This window comes from Pterocles gutturalis, unplaced genomic scaffold (genome assembly GCF_000699245.1).
Source record: "Pterocles gutturalis isolate BGI_N339 unplaced genomic scaffold, ASM69924v1 scaffold23904, whole genome shotgun sequence".
Taxonomy (NCBI): Eukaryota; Metazoa; Chordata; class Aves; order Pterocliformes; family Pteroclidae; genus Pterocles; species Pterocles gutturalis.
Genome location: NW_010131391.1, coordinates 46,465 through 57,885, shown reverse-complemented (window position 1 = coordinate 57,885; position 11,421 = coordinate 46,465). Strand labels below are relative to the sequence as shown.

At 41.0% G+C, this 11,421-nt stretch overlaps 1 protein-coding gene across 1 annotated transcript in view; it reads right to left on the bottom strand.

The window, feature by feature from the left end:
- Window positions 1–11,421, bottom strand: part of PCNT (pericentrin) — a gene marked incomplete at both ends in the record, with an annotated part of 89,356 nt that overhangs the window by 37,903 nt on the left and 40,032 nt on the right. The window contains 4 exons of the mRNA XM_010080599.1: window positions 743–763; window positions 1,285–1,404; window positions 1,859–2,088; window positions 10,459–10,602. Coding sequence (XP_010078901.1) covers window positions 743–763; window positions 1,285–1,404; window positions 1,859–2,088; window positions 10,459–10,602 — 515 coding nt within the window. The remainder of the gene's footprint in view (window positions 1–742; window positions 764–1,284; window positions 1,405–1,858; window positions 2,089–10,458; window positions 10,603–11,421) is intronic.

Genomic DNA, 11,421 nt, shown 5'->3' with positions numbered 1-11,421 from the left:
AAGAAACCTTCTGGGTACAAACAGATCTTCAACAAGTCAGGTGGCCTTCAAACCAAAAACCTTATTCTTTTTCTGATCTTTGTCACAGTGTAAATAACACCCAGGCTATGTGTGTGATGTATTCAGCAAATGTTACTGCCAGGTAATGGCATTCATCCAAACGAGAAGCCAAGACTGATGCAGAAAGATATGTAATCGCTTGACTTCTTCAGAAGCCTAATGAAGCCCTATCCGAGGCTGCAGAAGGCAAGTGCCAATCAGGTGCCCTCCAGCATGGAAAATTCAAGAATTGCTTCTCTAACAGTATTTCATAAACTCTATCTACATGAATAGATGGAAATGAAATTAAGTAGTATAGGCAATGAAATTTAAGAGCAGCGCCACAAACAAAAGCTGAAGGCTAAGGCACAGTGTACCACTGTAATTCTATTAACTTTGTTTCCTACTCCAAACTTAAACATCTCCTTTCATGCCAAAAAGCTCTTACTGTAAGGAACTGCCTGTAATGCATCTAAGAATAAACCAGGAGAATGAAGCACTTATGTACAGGAAATTAAATTGAAAGTAGTTCCTCACTCCCTGCAAGAATTCTGCCACCCTAAGCCATGTATCCTTGTCTCCCAGTCAAGCTGAAGCAGACTTGACATGTCTGGAAAAAAAAGCCAAAGCAGATGTAATTAATGTAAAGGATTGAAAGAAAAATGAAAGAAAGATTAGAGAGATGCTCATGCTGTTTCCATACCTGTAGAATCAATTCATTGCTCTGTATAATGTTCATTTACATGAAAAAAAAAAAAAACAACAACAAAAACAAAACCAAAAGTTAATCTTTGAAACCAAGCATCAAACAAAGGAACACATGAAAAAAAAGGAATTATTTGTAAACTTAAATAGGACAAGGTGTGCAGACAAAGAACATCTCTTATTACAACTGGTATAGCTGGAAAAATTAAATGTGCTTAGAACCCAGAAGTCACGCCTCAGAAGTGCTCTGTAGAGCAGAGTGTCTGTGTTGTTCTCTTCAGTTAATTTAAACCACACTCACAGGCTGTGAAACTTTACTGTCAAGCACATACAACATTTCTTTCCATCTCCATAAGAAATAATGCAAGTACACTCTCACTGCCTAAACGTAGTCCAGTCAGCTGGGGGAAAATCTGCTCTCTGGGTGACAACGAAGGAAAAAAAAAGGCTCTCAACAGACAGTCCCTCAGGACAATACAGGTTTTGGTATTTAATTGTAGTAAACAAATTCCTCTGGCCACCAAATGTGATTTTACTCACCCTATACTCTCTGGGTGCTCCTGAAGTCTGGGATTTTGCTGAAAGTTTTAACTGTTCTTCCAGTTTCTGAATTTCCTCCTGAAAATCATCACGTTCATGTTCCCTTTCTATAGCTTGTTCCTGTAAACCCAGCCAGAAACAATGAAAAACCTTTTAAAGAAACTTTTCATTTCATTAAAATATTGAGTACAAGAAAAATCCGGGGTTTGTTTTTGTGGTGAAGAAACTCCCTTAAAAATAATTAACACCTTTTCGAAGTCCTGAAAGCACAGCTAAAATTACAAGGAAAGACAAAAAAACCCCTTTTGAATCCAATGTACATACAAACTACAATTAGTAATTAATAAAAAGGAAAAAAAACCCTTGTGATACTACAGAAGAGGAATGTGAAACTACTTTTTAAAAAAAAATAAAAAAAGGCTACTCTTTTATAAGGCTAGAATACCAACGTCTTGTTTTCAAACAAAAAGGTTCCTAAAATAGGATACTTTCCATCTTCCAAGTCTCTGTCAAAAACTAGAGGGAGTCTTTATCACCTCCATAACCACGGAAATATGGTGCCAAGCTTGCTTACGTCTATGAATTGCCGCTGATTTTTAAGCTGTTTTTCAAGAACTTGAATTTGCTGTTTTAATTCAGCAACCTCCAATAACTGTGTAGCCAGGTCTTGATTACTATGCAGCTGTTCTTCCAGTTCCACCTCCAAAACTTTCATTTGAGAGCGTAAGTTGGAATGGTCCTTTTCTGCCTGACATTGAAGCTCTAATTTCTCCTTTGCTAAAAATTCTACTTCCTTGAGTAGACCTGAATAAGAACACAAAAAACAACAACAAGCTTGTCAGTGTAGGGTGTAAAAATCAAATTGAGTTTAAGATGAGGTTAATTCAGGTACTTTGGACAGCATCAAAACCAACGAAATATTCTCCTGAGATGGTCTGTAAGAGACATAAAAAGAAGTGTGACACTTGACTGCCCATTGTGTCCCCGAGAGCCATCTCTGTTAACACTACCGTACAATGTAGTGAAAGAGGAAATGGGCATCTGTTCTCAATCCCAAAGTGAATCCTGGTTGGAGGTATTCTGAGCATATACAAAACTTTCACCTTCACCCCTAGAGACCTCACAATTTCAGCAAGCCTCCTCTCACCCAACCAGCAGTCCTTCAAATTCCCTCCCTACGTCCTTGCCCTCTCAACCCCGGTTCCACACCCTTCCTGCCTTAAAGGCTCTTTCCAAACCACACCAGAACCTCAATTCTCCAAATTCACTCCATTCCAGATGTGCTCCATCCCCAAATTTAAGCCCCACACTCCACTTTCAGCTACCTAGTCTCTCATACCCATTCTTCCAAATGCCCCATTCTTCGCTCTTCTATCCTAAATCCTTGCCACCTCTTCCATTCCAACTTCCTATCCTACTTCAAATCTCTTCCCAATCAAGCCATCCAACACAGAATTCTCAATTCCTCCTAATTATCATGCCGAGATCCTCCTTAGACCTCCAACATCCAGTCTCAGATCAGCGTCTCAATTACTCGTCCGCCTCATGCCATGCATGCTGCCAACATCTACGCTGAGTTAGCACCCAGTCCATTTTTTTGTGGCCATCAGTGCCCAGCCCTACCTGAAGGCAGCTGCCATGAGAAAGCAAAGGTAATCTTTTTTTCTGAACCTGAGTGGGGATTAAAACCTAAAGCAAAATCATGCTTACAGAAAGTCAGTCCAGTTCTGTGGCTACAAATGGAAGAAACAGCTGGGAAAAAGTATTTGCCCTATAGAGACAGCAAAAGAAATACCACAGTTATGAAAACATACACAGCTCAAGATAACGTTTAAGTTATCAAGAGCTGATTTATACTTACACATGGCATTTTCAATCAGTTGGATGCACTGAATATGCAGTTTAGGAGACCCAAACTGAGACTTTACTATGAATGCACTTGGAGCAAAACTATTTTAATGTAAATATAGCTAAAAGTAACTCAAACACAAAAATAGAAGTCCAGTTATTTAGTATTTAAAGCCAGGTCCTGCAAGAGCTCATTATTTTACTTTTCAAATGTTCCATTATTCATCTTAAATTATTTCAGTCACAGAGAAAAAGGTAAGTCTATGATTCCAACAGGGACCTTAGCTGGTCATCCAGTCCAGTTCCCAGAATGGAATAATTCCCTTTTCCAAGCATCATCAACTCAATTCACATGATTCCTGACCTAACATCTTTTCTAGTGCTTTGCTATCCACAGGTATTTTAAAATAAGCCAAGAAACACAAACATTTCTATGTTCGTGCTTAAGAGGATAAGTGTCACGAGCTTAAAGTGATTCAACAGCATTCACATCAAACATTGGGGAAAACGTCACTGCAGTAAAGATAACGGCACAGAGTGTGCAGGGACTGCAAAGTCTCTGTCTCTGGAAATTAAATAGGCTGGACAAAGAGAAACAAGGAAAGCAGATTCTGTTTTTGGGGCAAAACTACGGATTAAATGAGGTCTCGAGGTCCACAAGAACCAAGTGATTTAGTCATCCTGGCCTCTTACTGTAGCAACTACATGTTCTCTGCATTAAGACAATACTCAAACATGCAAGATAAAACTAAGAGATTAACTGAGCAAAAAAAACTTAGCCTATATGGAGCTGTACCAGATTCTTTAACCATTGGTCAGATTTGCTAAACACCCATGGTAGCTTTTGAAACCAACTGACATGGACACCAACTTGCTTATCAGTCACTTGAATTCTTCAATATGTGTAGCATATGTGTACATGGCCAACGTGAAGCACGACACACACCAGCTGAAAGAACAAAAACCGCTTTGTTTTGCAGTCACTCTAGACAATGTGTTCAGAGCCCTGCCCTCCTTTACGCACAAATACGCTGTCACTGGGCTTCTCTGGCCGTTTTCTGTTTGCTATTGGCTGATAAATACACATCACAGGATTAAAAAAGGCCTCTGAGTAACTGCTGGAGATACACACACAGACTACGTATCTCAAAAAGCTCTAGTCCTGGTAAATACTTAGTGCCTTTGAGCGATAATCCACAACTCCACTCCAACCACGCTTCACTCCAAGCACTAATTTTGCAAACTCACAATTACCAAGAGTCAGTGATAGAATCATAGAATGGTTTGGGTTGGAAAGGACCTTAAAAAACTAGTTCCAATGCCCTGCCATGGGCAGGGACACCTCCCACGGGCACGGACACCTCCCACCAGCCCAGGTTGCTCAAAGCCTCATCCAGCCTGGCCTTGAACCCCTCCAGGGATGGGGCATCCACAGCTTCTCTGGGCACCCTGGGCCACTGCCTCACCACCCGCACAGTGAAGAGTTTCTTCCTAATATCTCATCTAAATCTCTCCTCTTTCAGCTTAAAATCATTCCCCCTCATCCTACTACTCCACCCCCAGATGAAAAGTCCCTCCCCATCTCTCCTGTAGCCCCCTTTCAGCACTGGAAGGCTGCACGAAGGTCTCCCCAGAGCCTTCTCCAGGCTGAACAACCCCAATGCTCTCACCCTGTCCCTGTACGGGAGGTGCTCCAGCGCTCGGAGCATCTCTGTGGCCTCCACTAGACTATCTCACATGCCTCCATAAAACCAGCAACTGTGCAGTCTTTGTACCGCACTCCCTAAATTTTCCAGCGTGGTGCTAAATAATCACATGAACTAATCTCCAGGTTTCCTAATTAAACGTTCATGGGGTTGTAGATGTGGCTCTGGCAGATGGCAGGTAAATAAAGTGTCTCCACCAAAGCCATTTCTCTCACAACCCACAGGGAACTGTAACATGCTCCTGCTATCATGGGATGTGCTCCAGCCAGTTATCCAAGGCTGAAACACACAGTCCAGAAAAAAAGACAACAACAGACTAAATTCCATTAGGAGACTGAATCCCAGCCGTAGCTGCACAACAGAGAATATCTTTTACCAAGTGCTATGTTTTGCCAGGCAGGAGATGGGAATAATCCAGCACTGGGCTGTATTTGCTTATACATGGTGCTTAGAGGAGGGCAAGGTATATATAGTGTGTATGGACCTATGGGCACCCCCAGGAAGGGCACGGATTAGACTGAACCCCCAAGAAAACAACTGACACTTCTGTGAAAACAAGCACAGGAATTTTTCCTTCTGTACCCTAAGAAACACAGTCATTAAGGAGGTGATGGCTTCTTTTCAGCTTCAAAAGGAACACTACTGCTTTCCAAGGAACAAAATACTGATGAAACTGAAATAAACAGTCACGGTCACCTCCTCAGACAGAAATGCAAGCTAATGGGAAAAAGTAATTAGGCTAACAGATTTCATGTGGAATTAAAAATTTTTCACAGAAAGCAGGTCTCATATTTTGGCAAGCTCAGTAAGTGTAATCTGTTTGAGCGACTTCTTAATTTCTTTTTTTTTTTTAAGCACACATTCCCCAAGTGTATAAATATAATTTCAAGCAACATGAATAGATCATCAGATCACAGATTTGTTTCTTTGTAGGGACACACCTGCTATTTATTAATGCTAATTCACATCATGCAATTCCACTTTGGTAATGTCCCAACACACTCCAAAGATCATCATTAGCAAATGCCAAGCTCCATTCTAAGTGTGTTTGATTAGCGAGGCCATTCTACTCACATTAGTATTCCCCATCACAAAAGGGAGGAGGCATTAGCTTTTCAAGGAATAAGCCATCTCAATCAACTCCAAACAATGAGGTTTTTCTTTACCATATTTTCCACATACTACAAACAATTCCAAACCAGAGGAAGAGTACTACAGATGGCTGGGGTGGGGGAAGGGGGATGAATTCGAGGGTTCAGCACTTGCAGTAAATGCAGCTGTTCGAGTCTGAAGGAGCTGCTGGCAAGAGCTGGACTGCAACTACCAGGAGAACGACAATCCCCAGATACGCTCTATCCAGCCAGGTTAGACGTTCCCTCTCATTGAGTAGGCAGCAGCGAATTTCAGGACACTGAAGTGGTTACCAAAAATATGTTAAGTGTTTTAAGTAAGTGTTTTAAGTAAAACTGTTCAATAGTGTTTGAGAGAGATCTGAATGGACAGAAGGAATAAAGATATAGTAAGGGGCAAGACTTTGTGCAGCTAGCTTTGTAACTCTAATTTGAATTTATCTAGATAATTCTTTCTTATTCACCTGAGGGACTTGAGTTTACCCAGCTCACAGCCTTTGGGGGAAAAGAAGTCTGGAAACAAGAGACAGGGAATATGCAAGAGAACACTATGAATATATGTGCATACAAATAAAATTAATCTAAAAATGTGATATATTTTGAGTAGACCACAAAACATAATCACGCAGGTATGAATTTATCAGATTTAAATGTCTTCTACTCAAGACTTAAGTAGGCACACTTTAGTTTAGGAGGAGTAAAAAGAAAAAATCCCTCTCAATTTGGCACCTACAAACTTAGCATTAGACTTCCAAAGCCAGTGTGAGCCTCTGCGGGTCCTTCTTGCTTGTTTTCAGTCTCATCTTTCCTCCCATAACTAGCCTTCCTTACCATTCTGCTCTCCCCTTCTTTTTTCTGATCTACCCATCCATTCAATTACGTTTCTCTAGTCTCCCTTAGACTTCCTACAGTTCTTGCTATATTTTTTTAGCTTGACATTTTACATCACTGCAAATGTTTTTTCTTTTTCCCACCCTTTAAATTAATCTAATCATTTTAACAGCCCACTGTGTATCATTAGAAGCTCACAGCAAGCTTACAACCCACTCCATTCTCAAAAGAGAAATGAGGCCGGCAAACACAAGATAATAGCACCTAAAATAGCCTAAAAGCAGCAAAACATTTTTTTTTCCTTTAAATATAAATTAGTGAATGGGATATTCTTAGTTCTAGTTGTTTTCTGATGCATCACAGAAGCTGTAACTTCTTTTTTGCCAAGATATTCAGAATCCCAGCAGTTTCTCAGACCCATTTACGAAGTACTATTCCTTTTTGTTAAAATAAAATCAAAACTATCAATTCATTCACTCAGTATCACAGCAATACAAACCAGAAAAAAGCCTACACTCATCATTACAAACCTGAACCTTCTTTTTGTGCTACGTTAGGAAATACATGTTCCTAGAAATCAAAACACAAAGACATGTACAAGACAAGAATAGGACATGGTGATCCATTCCATTCCATCTTCTAAATCACTAAAAATTCATACGCAATAGAGATAGTGCCTACCTTTTATTTGTCAAAAATGCACTTCATCTTTATTATGACACAAAGCTCCTCATGACACAGATGGATCCATGTCTGTAAATGGACTAGAGCTACTACAGAAATGGTTTCACATTATAACCATGCAAGTCTGTTGCAATGTTCTTGGCTGGTCAGTTATGCATTTTCCAAGGCAACCAATATCCTCTTTTCGCAATTCTCCCCAGACAGAGATGGAATCATGTCTCAACCCCCCTTTTTAGTTCCTGCCAGGGGATTCAAACCAGGATTCGGTCCAATGGGACTTGCCGAGCAGACTGCATGATCTGTCATACACTTCCATGACACACAGAGGTGTGTGCAACAATATCATGGAACTATTTTGTATTTCCTGTGAGGCACGTTACGCAAGGCCGTGATCACTGTTGTAAAGCAAGCACAACATGCATTTAGTTCCAGTTACAGCCCCTGAATCTGTTTACATTCTGCTGTCTTTCCCTCTGCTTACTAGGACAAATGACCGTACACTCTAAGTCAGGACAATCTGTGCAAGACCACTACCCAATTTTATCTTAAGGTAATGGTAAGATATTACTAAGGTGTCATATGAGAGGTCAGAGATGGATACAACTTTTTATACTAACATATATATTACAGTTTTTAATAGGGCCTGTAGCAATAGGACAAGGGGTAATAGTTTTAAACTAAAGAGAGTAGATTCAGACTAGATATAAGGAAGAAATTTTTTACAGTGAGGGTGGTGAAACACTGGCACAGGTTGCCCAGAGAGGTGGGAGACGCCCCATCCCTGGAAACATTCAAGGTCCAGTTGGACAGGGCTCTGAGCAACCTGATCGAGTTGCTGGTGAAAGGCAGGAAGGCATGTCCTGCTAGGAGCAGCTGGGGACTCTGGATCTGTCAAGTCTGGAGAAAAGGAGGCTGAGGGGTGACCTCGCTGCTCTCTGCAGCTTCCTGAGGAGTGAGGTGCTGATCGCTTCTTGGTATCCAGTCATAGGACACATGGGAATGGTTCAGAGCTGCACCAGGGGATGCTCAGACTTGACATTAGGGAGCATTTCTTTACAGAGGGGGTGTCCAAACCCTGGAACAGCTTCCTGGAGAGGTGGTCGATGGCCCAAGCCTGTCAGGGTTTAAGAAGCACTTGCACAATGCCCTTAACAACACGCTTTAACGTGGTCAGCCCTGAAGTGGTCAGGCAGTTGGACTAGACGATCGGTCCCTTCCAGCCGAAAGATTCTATTGTATTCTAGTTGAATATGTCCCTGCTCATTGCAGGAGGGCTGGACTAGATGACCTTTAAACATTCCTTCCAATCCAAACCATTCTATAATTCTATGTACAACACGAGTATTTTGACTGCACTGTATTTGAAAGGTTGAGAGCAGAGCCAAAAGGAAGAACACAGAAGGATGCAGCCCACAAGAGCAGGACAACGGTAGAGTCAAGAGTCAAAAGAGAGAAGAAGAGCAGTAGGGTGAAGAGAAGACGAGAAGATGAGGTGAGAGAGAGGCCAGAGGCAGAAAGAGTTGCAGAGGAATGATATAGTAGGGCTGAAAGCCAGGGAGGATTCTACAACCAAGGTTCCTGAGAACCAGACAGATAACTGTAACATATAGAATGTGTCCAGTCAAACACACCCCTCCTACAGAATTTGGGTTGATGCCCTGAAACCTAGAGTCTTTACATTCCTCTACTACTGACAACAGAGAAATTCAGTAAAAAAGTCTTTTTTTGCTGTCTTTATTTCTGACCTAAGCATGCACTGCATACAACTACCAGTAAAGATCTATGCAAAATAGCTAAAGGTGGCATTGTGGTGACATAGCTGAGGGTAGCATAACGTTGGCCTTAGCAGAAATGGAAAGGCAGTGATCCCAAATGATAAATTTCTACTGGAAGATGATACAGAGAAATTAACTTACAGAAATATTAGAATGATATTAAGGCTGCAAATGCAAGTTGTCAAAACTATACAATGCTATTTATATGATTCACATATTCATCGTTAAGAACAAGCACAAGCTAGTCTTGAGTTCCTACATGGTCACAGAACATCTCTGAATTTTCTTCCATGAATCAAAAAAATACCTTACATGTAAGCCAGCTATATTACACTGAGATTCTTCAGGGTCTTCATTAAATCACTGCTGTCACTGTTAAAAAGTGTGCTCCTTCATTTGCAGAGTGAATTATCACAGCACCAACTGCCACACACTGAGTGTTATTAGACTCCATCCAGTATGCTGAATTTGCACCTACTTATCCGAGTTTGATTTGGTATTTCAGTGGCTGCCTTTGGTTTGCAGTGAGTCAACCTTTATATGAGAGTTTAAGACACTTGCCTCACTTTATCCTCTCCTACAACACTACCTCATTCAGCTTTTTCAATGCATGTACCTTCCTTTAAAAACCTAAACAGACTTTGACCTTGATCATCAAAATCTTTCCACAATCACCCTTACTGATCATGTGTGTGCCTTTTGACAGGTCAAGACTGGGGAGCAGGAGAAAAGCTTATGTATGAAACTAAGCACATATCGTCACCGCAATTTTTTCATAATTCAAATCATCTTCCAGGAGTATTTTATTTCTTCCATCATTATTAAGCTACCTCCTTAGCCCTGCAATCAGTCAAAAGCCTTGAAGCTCCAACTCTGCTGTTTGACTGCAGTGTCAATAACCACCATTTCAGTTACTAACTAGGTGTTAACTCTCTGTTGTGACATGCCTCTTATTTTCTTGGACACTTCCCATTTCTAACTAAGGAGAAGACTACGGCGTACTCTTCACTAACAGTCCTATCTTCTTATAAGCAAAGAATCAGCTGCTTTATTTTCTGCTTTTACAGGAAGACCCTGCTAACCTCTGTACCAGACTGAGCTGCTCACTAGCTCATCAAACCAAAGACTGAAACACATCGAAGTGAGCCCTGACTGGACACAATTTCATTTTCCACTAATAGTGTCATACCCACTCCTCACCAAGAATTGCTTGCTCCTGGGTTAGCTCCTGGAAGCGTTCACGCATATTCTCCAGCTCCACAACAAGGCGACGCTCAGATTCCTCTTTCAGATTCAATGCCTCTTCCAATGCAGCTTTTTCTGCAACATAGCCTTCAATAATGCCTAAAATCCCAAGTCAGAATGCAAATAAAGCAGTAGACAAACTCACCTATTGGAAAAAAGCAGCTTGAAAACACCAATAAATAATTTTACACAAACAATGGAAGGTGACATTAATAAGGAAGACGTGCAAGATGACTTAAATTTACACTGTAGCTAGGCTTTTTGAAGTACCTTAAGGAATAAAATGTACCAGTTAATGTATTCTAACAGATTTTACAAGGCTGCCATGCCACAAAATGTCTCCAAACATGTGGAATGTATATGGGGATTGTTAAGCCTTGATGGCCTGGGATCACCTCACAACATAGGACAACCTGACACATCCTCTGCTGGGGGCTGAAGTTTGAAGAAACAGAATCTCCAAGAAGTAAGATCAAGTGTTAGATTCAGAGCTCAGAAAATCCAGGAATGATTCACAGGAAAGAAGGAAACAGGATTTTGAAAAGACCAAATAAGCGTAAAGGAGTATGACTGAGAAGAGGAATGGAAAGCAGATGCCATGATTAGGGAGAAAAGCTCAACTTGAAGGACACAGAAACCCCCAAAGATTCTCCTATGTAAAGGAGAAGACCTCAAGTCATAATCTTCACAAGGGGGAATTAGACTGATGATACACAGTCTGTGATAGTGTTGAGATCAACAGGCTCAGCCTTTCTGTCTCTTCTTTCAGAATCTCTTCCATCAAACAGAATCTGTACTACCATCAAACATTGCTCTGGTTCGTGCTGAACCCTTCCAAGGTCGGACAGGTGGACTGATTTACACTGAAAGTATATTTTCTTTTCAATAGTCCAAGCTCCCATGTTTAGACACACAGGA